General features: G+C 39.8%; 1 protein-coding gene across 2 annotated transcripts; it reads left to right on the top strand.

The window, feature by feature from the left end:
- The first annotated feature begins 340 nt into the window (after nt 1-340).
- Nucleotides 341-14,556, top strand: LOC123512773 (spermine synthase-like). Of its 2 annotated transcripts, none has more exons than XM_045269351.1 (10): nt 341-497; nt 2,730-2,806; nt 3,281-3,348; nt 4,724-4,876; nt 9,445-9,556; nt 10,335-10,457; nt 11,830-11,984; nt 12,337-12,426; nt 12,854-13,048; nt 14,286-14,555. In XM_045269351.1, exons 2-10 carry the CDS (start codon nt 2,746-2,748, stop codon nt 14,436-14,438), a joined length of 1,110 nt encoding a protein of 369 aa, XP_045125286.1. In that variant the 5' UTR covers nt 341-497; nt 2,730-2,745; the 3' UTR covers nt 14,439-14,555. The 2 variants fall into 2 exon arrangements, with proteins under 2 accessions (XP_045125286.1, XP_045125285.1); XM_045269350.1 differs by lacking the exon at nt 341-497 and adding an exon at nt 730-752 and having other exon boundaries at nt 14,286-14,556.
- The last annotated feature ends 495 nt before the right edge of the window (nt 14,557-15,051 follow it).

Genomic DNA, 15,051 nt, shown 5'->3' with positions numbered 1-15,051 from the left:
TTAATGTAAAATCTTTCCTTCGTTCAGCTATGGTTACTTTGCAAAACATATTAAAGTAAATAAAATGTTTCTAGATATAAAGAAGAAGAAGAAGAAACAATAGGAACCGGTCCGAAGGGGATGACACAAAATGTATTGCATATGACGCAGAAAATGACAATTTGGACTATCTGATAATACATGCCCACTTACTAAAGTAAAGGTTTCTCCCAACCACACAGATATACAACTGAATCACTGGACTAGCTGTTATTTAAATCCCAATATAGACAACGAAATAAATAGAAAAAAAGCGATAAAAACAAAGCTCAAAACCTAAGAACACAAGGAAAGGGAACACCAAGGAATATAGTATAGTAGTAATAGTAGTATAGAAGCCTTGGGGGACACCGTTGGAAGAGGTGAACTCCCCGCCCGGCGTCCACCACCGACAGGCAACACGTCTAAGTGCTCCTCGAGTCACCCACGCCGTAAACTTTAATTTCTCCGTACAGCAGGTAAGTAAGGGAGTGCCGGCAGGTGGAACAAAGCAGTGAGGTGTTGCTGGTTCCTGGTGGTGTGCATGTACGGTGTGTTACAGAGAGGTACGTTTGTTAATGAGGTTGATAACTGGCCGAGGGATCGTTAACATGTTGCATTGATGGGGTGATAAGATTGCATACATTATCTATTCCAGCCGGCTGAGGTACCTTACACCAGTGGATCCTTACTATTAGCGTGACGGTTGTGTTTTTATCAGATTGGATGGTTGGGTGAGGTTACGTAAGGTTTAGGTTAGGTGGGGTAAGGTTAAGATTAATTTGGTCAGGGTATTTTCAAGGTCTGTATGGGAGATGAGGTGGGGATGTGGAGGTAAACAGCTTACCCGCTTCTCCTGACGGTAATGCTTCATGGCAGATGAAAGTAAGGATAATTGTGTATATTACGTCTGTGCCCCCCTAACCTAACAAGCTCCCTAACCAAACCAGCTTGCGGCATGTGGGGAACTGGGTATTTTTTGGGTGAAAGGCGAGAAATGAGTGAAATATGGGTGTTGAAAAGCCTGCTGGAATTTCATTCAATATTAGAATTTATTAATGTAACCTATCTTAGCCAGATTAAGAAGGTCCATTAGTTATGCAGCTGATTGCTTAGTTATGTAGCTCACACACACACACATACATAAAATAAATAGATAAATAAATAAAAAGTAAAATAAAAATAAATAAATCCCCGTGTGAATCAATATGACGACAGTTGGTGTGGTAATGTTACAAGCGAGAGGTGTTTTGGTGAATTGATTCCATGATTTTGATGGCCGTGGTACAGGTTAAAATTTGTGGTACTGGTGAAGTATTATGAAGCATTGGTAGCTGTAGCAGATTACAGCCACTACCGAGGAGCATGAAAGTTGGCAGCTGTAGCAGATTAACCCCCTTCATTACTGGGATACATTTTCATCATGAGTTTGGGTATGATTAGATAGTTCTATTAACATTATAGAGGCTTTATGGACGACAGAAGATTAGTGGCCAGAATCTTCACTATTTTAATCCCCACATGAGTTTCTGCATTTGTGTAAAATTGCCATATAGTAAGTAGAATAAATATGAAAACACAACATGGTACTAAAGGGTTAAGAGCCACTGCAAGTTGAGAGCCATTACTGAGGAGCATTTAAGTCAGTTGGCAGGTTTAGGAGATTAGGAGCCATTACCGAGGTGTTAGCTGTGGACATCTGGTGAAGTGGGAATAGTTCTGGAGGGTTGTGTGGGCAGCTTAACTATGGTAACAATGATTGCTTACTTTATTTCACATGGGAAAGTTTTCTGCTCATCTCATCTTGTATAGCTAGTTATTGTTATTATCCCATTTTGTGGCTAATTCTCTTGGATCTGCTCGAGGACTGGCATCTTTCTTTTTTTTTTATGTAGAGACTGGCTAAGGGTAAAAGAAAAAAAGTAAAATAATCAAATAAAATGAGTAAATGAATAGATAAAGGTACACTTAATTGTCAGTCCCCTTGAAGGTCAAAGGGTCAGTTAATCTTAGTGGCCCATTTTGTTTAATTGTTTTTGTTGTCTTTGGCCAGATTTCCTTCCTTACACAAAAAGAAAAAGAAGAAAGTTGACTTCGTTTGCAATTTTCTTCCTTTTTTTTCAGGTTCTTTATATTGTTTTAAGTCTGCATTATATTTTTCAGTTTGTATTTTTTTTTATTAGATTTGAATGGTTTACTTATTTTCCAGTTTTTATTATTATTTTTGTTTTAAATTTAACTTTATCTTTTTAGCTGCTTTTGCTTCTCATTTTGATATTATCAGCGTTTTATTTGTTAATTTTTTCAGCACCACACGCCCATGCAAGAAATGTTTTAATTCATACTGTGTGTAGTAGGTATATATGTGTATTGCATAGGCAAGTGTTTAGTTCATATATACTGTATGTCATTTAATTTTTGAGTTGTGTTATGGCCTTCAATGTTGCTTGTATATAAACAGGGTGTCCCGTGAATTAAGATTCGCATTTTGTGGTTTGATAGTGGTAAATTATTTCTTGTTCTATTATGATGACTGGGCCTGAGAATTTTACTTTTGACAATGTGCCAAGCCTGAGAATTTTGCTTTTGACAGTGTATTGAGCCTGAGAATTTTGCTTTTGACAATGTGCCGAGCCTGAGAATTTTGCTTTTGCCATTGTACTGTATTCTTTATGTAAATCATTTCATTGTGTTTTTGTATTGGTTTTCAGCAACACTGCACTCACCATGGCCGGCCACTCAGTTCCTGTCGACTTCAGAGTCAATCCGGCCAAAATCTCAAATCCTGGTGAGTTTGTGGTGGAGTTTATGTGAAGTGTCATCGCTGACAAGCTGCCATTAATGTGCTGGGTGTTGGAAATGGTAGATTATGCTCAGCCAGTGTCTTTAGTTTATATATATATATATATATATATATATATATATATATATATATATATATATATATATATATATATATATATATATATATATATATACTTTTTATGGAAGAGATGCAACAAAAGGAACAAAGAAGCAAAAAAAAGGGGGATTGCTTGCTATAAAACTTAAGATGTAAATTATAAGTTCTGTTTAGTAATAGCTTGTATTTCTATTTTCAATCTAACATCTGTGAAGCTTGAATTCTTTATTTCATCTTTTTATCTTGATTACTGACTCGCAGAATTTTGTTAGTGTCACCCTGGGAATGGTGAGGCAGAGGAGGGGGGGTTGTTGGCGGAGGCAATGTTATTCTTACTTATTTCCCTCTAATTGTTTGCAGTGGAGAGGAAGACGCTGATTCAAGATTTCCTGCCCATCCTTGAGCCTTTCACTGGTTCCCTCACTGAGGTACAGTAATGCTTGCTTCTGTTCATGTCAGAGGAGGAAATACAGAAGCAGTCAGGGAGTTCTACAGTTTGCCAGTCTTGTTTTACATATCTCTTGCATTGTTGCTTCTTATTTATCAAAAGTCATAGGATAGTGAGTTTAAAATGGATTGTATTGTCTCATCAACATTCACCTCCTGTTGCCAGATTGTATGACTGAGATGTGTGTGTTTGTTTATGTGTGTGTGTATTTACCTAGTTGTATTTACCTAGTTGTAGTTTTACAGGTCCTGGGCTTTATGCTCGTGTGGCCCCGTCTCCATATCTACACTTATCCAATTTTTCTTTAAAACTCTGCACACTCGTTGCTGACACCACTTCTTCACTCAAACTGTTCCACGTCTCAACACATCTTTGTAGGAAACTATATTTTTTAACATCTCTCAGACATCTTCCCTTTCTCATCATTTTACTATGCAATCTTGTGCTTTGAATGTCATGTGTGTGTGTGTGTGTTGAGTATTCTGTTATGAGCCACAAGTGTTCACCTGCACAACTGTATCTCATGACACATTTTGACACTTCTATCTTCTACCTAAAAGCATATTTTTACACGTTAATCTTGTTATGAGCCACAAGTGTTCACAGTTGTATCTCATGACACACTTGTACACTTCTCTCTTGTAATACACTTGTTGACCTTTATCTTGTATTACACACACCTGTATGCTTCTGTATAGTAACACACTTTCACACATCCATCTTGTAATGTACCAGACTTGTATCTTGTAACATACCTGCATGTGTCTAGTAATGCAAGAACCATTTCTCATCCTTCTCATCCATCTATACCCACCGTAAGCCTTTTACTGCTACTACCCACATGTTTCCTAGAACCATAAACCATTCAGACATTTCTTTGTGTCTTAGTCAACTCTAAACATTATCCTGGCTTGACTTTGAGAAATCTGTCCATTTTGATCAATTTCACTTCCTCATTGGCACTTTAGAAATCTTGTGCAGTGCTTTTGTTGTTGTGAATGTTTGCATATCACATTGGAAAAGACAGGTTTCAGGACATTTATCCCATACTTTTGCCTAACTCTCTCGGAATTGCTTGGGGACTGGCATGTACGTGGGCCTTTTTTTGTTTGATAGTTTTAGTTGCCCTTGGCCAGATTTCCCCTCTTACATAAAAAAAGAAAAACGAGGAAAAATAAGTAGTCATTTCAAAACAGAGCAGAGAGAGATCTACAATGGCCAACCCACCAACTTTTATTCTCCTACTATTTCCTGTACTTTCACCAATTTTACCTACTGTCCAACCTCTTATTTCTCTTCCCCCACCTTACCTACAAGGAGAAAAGGAAGAAGAAAAAGCCTTCAATTGTTTGCAGGTATCGATGTGTGAGGTGGCAGGAGGGAACCACTTTGCCCTGTACAGCTCAGACTCCATGACAGTCTCCGTCAAGATGTACACCAATGGACTCGTCTCTGCCACTGTGGAATACTACACTGAGAACGTCAACGAACACAAGATTCTCAACGATGTGAGTGTGTGTATGTGTGTGTGCGTGTGCGTGTACGTGTACGTGTACGTGTGCTTGTGCGTGTGTAGGGGAAGGGAGGAAGGGGTCTTTGTGTGTGTTTCTTGTGTCTGTTTCTCTTCTCTATTTCTCTTGTTTGTTTATTGCCAATGCACTTAAGATTCTGAATGATATGTGTGTGTGTGGGTGGCTATTTATTTCCTGTGTCTCTATTTCTCTTGTCTGTATTTCATGTCTATGTTTCTTCTCAATGAACTCAAAATAAGCGTGTGTGTGTGTGACTGTGGCTCGTCTTTATTTTCTATGTCTCTCTGTTTCTCTTGTTTCTAGTGTGTCTGTTTCATTTCTCTGTTTCTGGTCAACAAACACAAAATTCTAAATGATGTGAGTGTGTGTGACTGTCTATGTTTCTCTTGTTTCTCTTTCTTGTGTCTTTCTGTTTCTTTTGTTTCTGTTTCTTGTGTCTTTCTGCGTCCCTTGTCTTTATCTCGTGTGTGTCTATTTCTCTCATTTCTTTGTTTATCTTTCTGTTTCTTGGACACTTAACGTCCTTCTCAATTTCCTTGGTGTGTTTGTTATTAGTTTCTCGCTCCATACACAAGCACATCACTACACGTCATGTTTCTTGGGAGTGTTCTGGTGAGAGTTCTTTGCACATCAAGAACTGCACTTTTACTCACAAGACTTGCAGCACAGAGAGGATCAGTGTGTAGTCCTCTCACATTGTTGGAGGTGGTGGTGTTTGGAGAAGAGAAGGAATTAGTTAACTCTTGTGATAACTTTTTCTTACTGTTGCATGAACTAATCCTTCAGGAAAATTTAGCGTTTACATTTTAGTTTTTGTTTTTCGCTCATCAATGCAGAAACTATTATTTAGATGTGAAAAAAAGTGCATATTTTGATCCATCTTAGTTATGTTTTGTGATGAAATTAATGATAATGATAAATACTCTTTTAGCTTTGTGAAGATGATTTGCTGAGACACAGAGGAGAAAAGAGAGAAAACAGTACTTTGATTAGGTTACAGAAATATTTATGAGAGCTTAGCAAAGAAAAAAAAAAGTATCTAAATGAGGAAAAAAGTGTAGTAAGTTATAGATATTAAAGTAGGTATTTTGTTTTGCAGTGAAAGGGTTGACACACTTCAAAACAATCCTTAAAAACCTGCTTTCAACTCTTTGTACTACACTGGAATCTTAAGTACCAATAACATGTTCATCGCTCTTGTTTTACTTCTACAATTTCTCTTTCAGACTTGGAAAAAAAAAACCGAATGAGAGAACTTAATAAAGGATCTTGAGTAGCAGTTGGGTAGGGAGAGCATGCCACCAACCTTTTGTCCTGTTTTCTTACTTTACTTAAGACTTAAAAAACTACTGGACTCTTACTTATCAGAGCCTCACATGAGCAGTGTAGGGTAGGTAGTCACTGGTCTCAGAATACTGGCTGGGATCAGAAATAGAGCTGTAGACACTGACATTACCTAGGGATTTGTGAGCAGTCTAGCAATACTGTGTTCTTCACTTGAAAATTTTCCACTGCAGCCTGTGTTGTTGTGCTGGTTACCACAAGTGTATGCGTTGTCTAGTATGTAATGTATTTTAGCCGTGTGTTTATGGATGTACTAATCTGCTCCTCTTCCTCTCTTTGCCTCCACATCTGCAGACTGTAAGTGCCAGTCCTCTTGCATGTTTCACGAGTTGTTTGATGCACTAGTACTGTCTTATTAACGTACAAATTCACCTCCCTTCAAAGTTTCGTAGAGATGATAAGCTTTTTTGTCATGGTTCCCTTACTTTGTTGGGTTGTGTTGCTCCTTATTTTGTATATTTTTATACCCCATTTTTTGTGCCTTGTACTTCTCTTGTTCCTGTGTGTAGCTTATAGAGCAGAGGAGACTGGGAAGGTACATGCAAGATATGCTTTTTATTTATTTTTTTGCTACTGCTGTCACCTTCCTCCATTTAGTACTACAGCATTTTATTCCTGCCGTTAGATAGTTCCAAGCGTTTATTTGCCTTGCCTCCACCTTGATGTGTTTCTTGCCACTCACTATATTCATTTTTATCTGTTGTTTGTACATGAGTGGCTAGTTTTAAATTGTTGCCTTTAAACCACATTCAGATATAGGAAGCTGCTGTCAATTTGGTAGTGACTGATACAACTATATTCATTCTGCTAAGTTCTTTTATCAACTGTATATATGAGTCACTGGTTTTAAATTGTCACCTTTAGATATCACTTGTATCCAGGAAGCTGCTGTCAGTATTGTAGTAACTACTTATATTCATTCTATTAAGTTTTTTTTTTTATCAATTGCATATACGAATCGCTGGTTTTAGATTGTCACCTTTAGACCACACTTAGATCTAGGAAGCTGCTGTCAATATATTGTGCTGATTCTGCTTTTGCCATTGTGTCAGCAGTGATGGCTTGGCAGGCTGCTGATTTTCCTTATGTCCAGCAGCTGTTTCTCTTTCAGCACAGTGACTTAACCCCTTAAATACTGAGATGCATTTTTACCTTGACTTTTGGGTGTTATTAGACAATTTTATTTATATTTGGAAGGGCCTGCAGAGGTCAGAGGATTAATGGTCAGAGTCTTCACTATTTTATTCCTCACATAAGTTTCTGAAGCTGTGTAAAATCACCATATATATAAAAACAGAATGAATTTGAAAATGTGTCATGGCACTGAAGAGGTTAAGGGTATAGTTAGCATTTCCAGTGGAGGGAAGGTGACTCATGTATCAAAGAAATGCTTCAGGCCCATCGCATGCATATCTGGGTTTCTCAGGTCTGTAGGATATGTCATCTCTGCCTGCTTCTGTATTGCCATCCTCCTGTGACCTGTGACTCATTTAAGAGGGAGGTTTCAAGACATTTATCCCATTCTTTTGGCTAATTGTTTTGGATCTGCTCGAGGACTGGCATCTAAGTGGGTCTCTTTTGTTTGAATGATTTTTGTTGCTCTTGGCCAGATTTCCCCTCTTACATCAAGAAAAATAAAGAAAAAATGCTATGGAGTTTTGAAAGGGGAGTGAGTCAGAATTGTCCTCTAAGTGAGTCATCTTGCAGGGAACAATTCAGAAGTGACTGGATGACAAATATTAGGTTCTGTTTTTTCAGGATGACAAAGTTTGGTTCCTTCACTTTCTCAAATCTTTTCTCTATTTTCTGAGGATGACAAAGTTTGGCTCCTTCACTTTCTCCTGTCTTTCTTTTCTCTGTTTTCTGAGGATGACAAAGTTTGGTACCTTCACTTTCTCAAATCTTTGGGTCTCTTTTCTGTAGTGTTCCTGCCACACTCTGAGTTAGAATTGATGTGCCCTGTCAGTGAAACATTCGTGTGAGCCTTGAGTTATTTTGCTTGTGGGGGTTTCAGGTGATTCAGCACTGGTGGCAGGTGTTGCTGTGTTGTGTTGTGTTGTGGGGCAGAGCTGTGGAGTTGGAGTTGGGAGTCAGATGCACGAGAAATCAAGGTGTTGGTGTTGGAGTCGGGTGTTTTGAGTAGTGACACAGCACTGGTTGAGAGACAGGTCTGGTTGTCATTAGTGTGTCAAGGCAGTGATATGTTTCACTGTTTGATCTGCTGCTGTCTCTGACGAGACAGCCAGACGTTACCCTACGGAACGAGCTCAGAGCTCATTATTTCCGATCTTTGGATAGGCCTGAGACCAGGCACACACCACACACCGGGACAACAAGGTCACAACTCCTCGATTTACATCCCTTACCTACTCACTGCTAGGTGAACAGGGGCTACACGTGAAAGGAGACACACCCAGAGGACCGGGGTTCGATTCCCCGGCCGGGTGGAGATATTTGGGTGTGTCTCCTTTCACGTGTAGCCCTGTTCACCTAGCAGTGAGTAGGTACGGGATGTAAATCGAGGAGTTGTGACACGCACATGTATCTTTATAGGAGTGTGGATAAATGCACTCCTTTCTTGTTACTATTCAGTGTCCTTGTAAAAGTTTTCTGCCTCTTTGTACCTTGATCTGTTGTAAAGTCTCCCTCTAATGTCCCTTCTCTGCTTTGTAATTTAAGTCACGCTGTCAAAACAAACAAGACAGTGCAAGAAATACAGCATTATAAATCTCTCTTTATGCATCTGAGTAGCTTTTGAAACCACTGCTACAGGACAGACTGAGAGGAGAAATAGGAGAGCAAAGCAAGAAACGGTAGAATTTTATAAACCTCATCTTTGGAGCAACTTTTAAAACTTTCCGTGTCAACTCCAGGACAAACTGAGTGAAAATTTAGGAGCAAAGGAAGAAACAGTCAAAATGTGTAAAGCAAAAAAAAAAAAAATTTTTTTTTAACTCCTTCAATACTGGGATGCATTTCTTCCTTGAGATTTGTGCACAATTAGACCATTTCATTGACATCTGTGGAGGTCAGAAGATTAATGTCCAGAGTCTTTACTATTTTAATTCCCACATAAGTTTTTTGGAGCTGTATAAAATCACCAAATAGCAAGCAGAGTTAATATGGAAATGCATCATGATACTGAAGGGGTTAAAACCTCAGCATTGGAGCAACTTTAAAACCTTCCTTAATATCTGCAGGATGGGAGGCGCATTGAGAAGCAGCTCCGGGAGAAATTTGACTGCAGTGTTTCCAAGGTGCTGCCAGCCATCAAGAGAGCACCTCCTATCAACCCTTACTTCACATCATCAGGTACACGAGTGGAGGGTGTGGTGGTGTACTGAGTTGTGTCTGAAAAGGTGTCTGTGTATCTATGTGTCTGTGTGTCTCTGTGTGCCTTATGTGTTGTGTGTCTATGTGTCTGGAAGAATGTGTGTGTCTGGGAGAGTGTCTGTGTGTCGTTGTGTGTGTCTGGAAGGGTGTCTGTATGTGTCGTGTGTCTGAAAGGGTGTCTATGTGTCATTGTGTGTCTGGAAGGATGTCTGTGTGTCTGTGTATCATTGTGCGTCTATAAGAGTGTCTATGTCTGTGTGTCTTTGTGTCTTAGATCTGCAAGGTTGTCTATGTGTCTGTGTTTCGTGGTTTTGGAAAGGTATGTGTTTGTGTTATTGTTTACGTGGCCTCCAGAAAAAAAAAACTTGCCTTGTAAGATTGATAGTAATAAGAGTTTAGTTTATCCAAATTTGCCTGAGACCTTTTAACCCCTTAAGTACCATGACATGTTTCCATATTCGTTCTGCTTACTGTATGGTGATTTGATACAGCTTCAGAAACTCATGTGGGAGGATTAAGATAGTGAAGGCTTTGGCCATTAACCTTCGGACCTCCATAGACTCTTCCTAATGTCAATAAAATGATCTAATTGTACTCAAATCTCAAGCTAAAAATTTATCACGGTACAGAAGGGTTAATACTGATAATGACTAGTAAATTGACCAAAGTTGACCCCAAAAAATCTGAGTAGTAAAAATAATAACGACAGCAGTAGAAGTATACCGCTAACTCACAAGTCTTTCACCTCCCTGTGCAGACGACAGAATCCTGGAGTATGACGTGGACCAGATGGTGTTTGAGGAGAGGACCGAGTTCCAGAAGGTGCAGATCTACCACACCAAGAGCTACGGAAACATGCTTGTCCTCGATGATCTGCAGAGTGAGTCGCTGGGTTAGGTTAGATTCAGTGTTGGTAGTAAGTTGATGTTATTGTATTTCGAGTCTTCTATGTTAGGTCACGTTTGGGTAGGGTAGAGTAGAGTAGAGTTGAGTTGGTATATAGGTTAGGTTAGTGTTCAGTTGGTGTTATTGTGTTTTAAGTCTTCCATATTAGGTTAGGTTAGTTTAGGATAGGATAGGTTACGTTAGGTTGGTGTTATTGTGTTTTAAGTCTTCCATATCTGGTTAGGTTTGGGTAGGTTAAAGTAGTTTAAGGTGGGGTAAAGTTAGGGTAGGTCAAAGCAAGCTGGTTAGGTGAAAGTTAGGTTAGGTGAGGTGAGGTGAGATGAGGTAAGATAAGGTAAGATGAGGTAAAGTAAGGTGAGGTGAAGTGAGGTAAGGTAAAGTAAGGTTAGGTAAGTTAAGGTAAGGTTAGGTAAGGTTAGGTTAGGTTAGGGTTTGTATTACCATGTATTGAGTTTTCCAGGTTAGGTTAGGTTAGGTAAGGTAAGGTTAAGGTGAGGTTAGGTAAGGTTAGGTTAGGTCATTGTTTGTATTATCATGTGTTGAGTTTTCCAGGTTAGGAGTCGTTGCAGAAGTGTGATTTCTTTTATTTATTTATTTTCACAGGTTACAGGTGTTGGTTGATAAGTGTAGACAGCTTATAAATATATAATTGTCTGTTTTTTCCATGTTAGAAGTGATGACGATAGATTTACTTGCAGGGATCATTGAATAGATAAGTGGCAATAGTTTGTATATTATTGTTTACAGCAGCTTGACTTACTCATGTTGCTGGGTAAATATTGGTAGTCTATGTATTATTATCCTTCATTATAAGAGCTTGACTTACAGGTAATGGATAAATAAATGATGGTAGTTTATAGCATATTACCATCTCTACTGAAGAAAGAACCAAACTAGTACTGGGTTAGTGTTCCAAGCCATAAGCTCTTTCATTGTGAAGTGTATGGCTTAGAAGTCTGGTGCAGTTCAGACTATAGAAGAGAAAGTATTAGAGGAGTAGGTGATTTAGAGCAGAGAGAGAGAGAGAGAGAGAGAGACTTCCTATCATGGGCACACGCTGAACATCTTGGGGATAACAGATTTAAAGCTTTAGTTACAGTGTTATGTTCAATTCAGTCACATATTTGGTTAAATTGAAACTGGCTTCCTTTTTTTTTTTATGTAAGAAGGGAAAGCTGGCCAAACAATAAAGGCCCACTGAGATGCCAGTCCTCAAAAATGATCAATAGAGTTAGACAAAAAGAATGGGGATAAATGTCTCAAAACCTCCGTCGACTTAACATGATTTTACTGTAGGTGATTATTTGACATCTTACCGAAATGCTTAAAAAAAACCAACACTTCAGATTTAGCGGAGAGTGACATTGCCTACACCCATGGGCTGATGTCGAAGGGAGTGGAGAGCTACAATGGGAAGGAGGTCCTCATCCTGGGTGGCGGTGATGGAGCACTGCTGTGGGAATTGCTCAAGGAGAAGCCAAAGTTTGTCACCATGATTGATGTGAGTTGTGGGCAGCTTTCCTCTGTCTGGTGTTCTTGTAGCATTGGCTGGCCTTGTACTGGTGTGATGGCCCCAACACTGAGGTGAAGGTGGGGAACTGTGATGGTATGTGGTGGTAGGAAAAGTTGAAGAGTAGTGTTGAGAGAGAGAGAGAGAGAGAGAGAGAGAGAGAGAGAGAGAGAGAGAGAGAGAGAGAGAGAGAGAGAGAGAGAGAGAGAGAGAGAATGGGGAGGGCCTGAAAGTATGTAAAAAAGTGAAGACAAAGTTAGAGAAATAAGATGTGTAAGAGTTGTTTGCAAGCTCACATGATTATGATGTGAGATGGCTGGACATTTTTCTTTGTTTGCCGCAGATTGACGATGCTGTGATGAGAAGCTGTCGTAAGCACCTGCGGTCAGCGTGTGGCGACTGCATGGACAAGTACGACGGTGCCAATTACAAGGTGTGTACTCCATGGTTATGTGAGGTTAGGTTATGTTAGCTGAAGGTGAGATTAGGTTGGGTTGGGTTAGGTTAGGTTAGATTAGATTAGATTAGGTTAAGTTGTAGTGAGGTTAGGTGTGGTGAGGTAGTTAATTTAAGGCAAAAGTACAAAATTGTGCCTGTTGGATTTGTATTGTTTCATTTCAATTACTGATTATTTATTTTCTTTTTATGTAAGAGGAAATCTGGCGAAGGGCTATAAGAATGATTAAATAAAGAGGCCTACTTAGATGCTAGTTCCCTACCAGGTCTGAGAGGGTTCCCAGTTCAGTTATAGTGGGTGAGGTGTAGTATGGCCAGGTAATGCCATGGTACAGGATGAGTTGTGTGTTTAAATACTTCAACTTCATCACGTGTAACTTTTAACACCATCATTGGTTCTGCAGATCATTGTTGGTGATGCCATTGCTTACATGCAAGACTACATCAAGGAAGGCCGCCTCTTTGACTATGTGTTTGCAGACCTGACTGACGTGCCGATCTCACCAACGCCACGTGGGGAGCTGTGGGACTTCATGCGCACTGTCATTGGCTCCGGGACCAAGCTCATTAAGCCAGCAACAGGAAAATACATGACGCACGTATGTATGCACTGTTGCTGGTGTATTTACCTAGTTGTATTTTACCTAGTTGTAGTTTTACTTGGCCTGGGCTTTATGCTTGTATGGCCCCGTCTCCATATCTACACTTATCCAATCTTACTTTAAAAGTATGCACACTCGTTGCAGACACTACTTCTTCATTCAAACTGTTCCACGTGTGTGTGTGTGTGTGTGTGTGTGTGTGTGTGTGTGTGTGTGTGTGTGTGTGTGTGTGTGTGTGTGTGTGTGTGTGTCCTTAGTTAATAGTTGAATTTATACCAGTTTTTAAGGATGTTTTCATGGTACTAGTGAGAGATTGACAATATTCTTACATTACTTACAGGAGGAACACTTATTATCTTAGTTCTGGTTTAATTCATGCAGATTTTGAAGTACAGGTAACTCTCGACTTACGCGATAGATGCGTTCTAAGAGGCATTGGATATATCAAAATTCCTGTAAAACAAACTTGTAATTCTCATAAGAAACAATAGATAATAGGGAGGATGCAGGATGTGGTCCAAAAAAATTCATACAAAATAACTCTATTTATTTGGCTAAATTAGCATGTTTTTATTATTTACCTTTCTAAATACCAGAAGTGTATTTAAAGTAAAGGGAAAAGCAAGAAATGATAAGAGAAAGCAAGAAATAATGAGAATACAACAAAACAAAGAATATGTAAACACAACATTCACTGTGTCACTGCCTTCACCACTCACACCACAGTCAGTCACCGTCTTCCTCTGAGCTTTTCCACTTTATCAAAAATCCACTTATCAAAATAACCCCACAGTATAAAAGTAAACACTACTAAAAAAAATAAACACAGGACACCATTGTCTTCACCTCTCACAAGCACTCGCCGTCGCTGTCCACTCTCTGGCGCACAGTTTGGTTTGAAATTGCGTCTGGCACTCAGTTTGAAAATGTGGTTGTGCCAAATGACGTATAAACAAACTGATCGTGCAAATTTAATTAATTATAATATTTTTTCGGTCGCGTATTAACAAAAACGCGTAAATTAAACACGTGTAAATCAAGAGTTACCTGTATTATTGTACAGTTTTAATGAGAGATTGACAAGATTTCTATAGCGCTAACAGGAGAAACTTGAGAATCTGGCTAATCATCTCTGTGGCCCTTGAAAGTAGTCATGGTGAGAGAGCAAAGTGTTTGTGAATATACCCAGTGATGGAATACGGTGCCTAATGCAAACATCATCTCCTTCACTCAGGCTATTGGAATACAGTGCAGCGGGGCCCTTAAGATGTTTGAGGAACAGATGGCCAAGCTGGAGCCACCTGTCAGCTTCACTCAGACCAGCTGTCATGTCCCAAGCTTCATGGAAAAGTGGTGCTTCTATCAGGTCACTCGCCAGCCTTCCTGAGACACACGCGCACACACAAACACACACACACACACACACACACACACGCACACACACGTACACACACACACATACACACACACGCCCGGTAGCTCAGTGGTTAGAGCGCTGGCTTCACAAGCTAGAGGACCGGGGTTCGATTCCCCGGCCGGGTGGAGATATTTGGGTGTGTCTCCTTTCACGTGTAGCCCCTGTTCACCTAGCAGTGAGTAGGTATCCCAGTGTGTGGTGTGTGCCTGGTCTCAGGCCTATCCGAAGATCGGAAATAATGAGCTCTGAGCTCGTTCCGTGGTAACGTCTGGCTGTCTCGTCAGAGACTGCAGCAGATCAAACAGTGAAACACACACACACACACACACACACACACACACACACACACACACACACACACACACACACACACACACACACACACACACTTGTTGTTGCTGGTCTCTGGGATGTGGAAGTTACCATTTCAGTATGAATGTGAAGTTTATGGTTCATTAAAGTTTATTTCCTGATTCAGTGTTGGTGTCACTATCCATTGTCAGTGTTGGTGTGTTGATGGGTCACTGTTTGCTGGAAATATATTGTATCTGTTGCCATAAGTAGCTGCCACTGCCACCTCCAC

Source organism: Portunus trituberculatus, chromosome 34 (assembly GCF_017591435.1).
Source record: "Portunus trituberculatus isolate SZX2019 chromosome 34, ASM1759143v1, whole genome shotgun sequence".
In the NCBI taxonomy this organism is placed as follows: Eukaryota; Metazoa; Arthropoda; class Malacostraca; order Decapoda; family Portunidae; genus Portunus; species Portunus trituberculatus.
Note: the sequence above shows the minus strand (reverse complement) of the source record. Positions and strands in the feature narration are given on the sequence as shown.

What these genes read in the sequence shown, in the direction of transcription:
- LOC123512773 (XM_045269350.1), top strand. An exon ending in TCACTGGTTCCCTCACTGAG is followed by an intron (nt 3,349 to 4,723) that starts GTACAGTAATGC and finishes AATTGTTTGCAG; the next exon opens with GTATCGATGTGTGAGGTGGC. An exon ending in TGTCCTCGATGATCTGCAGA is followed by an intron (nt 10,458 to 11,829) that starts GTGAGTCGCTGG and finishes CCAACACTTCAG; the next exon opens with ATTTAGCGGAGAGTGACATT.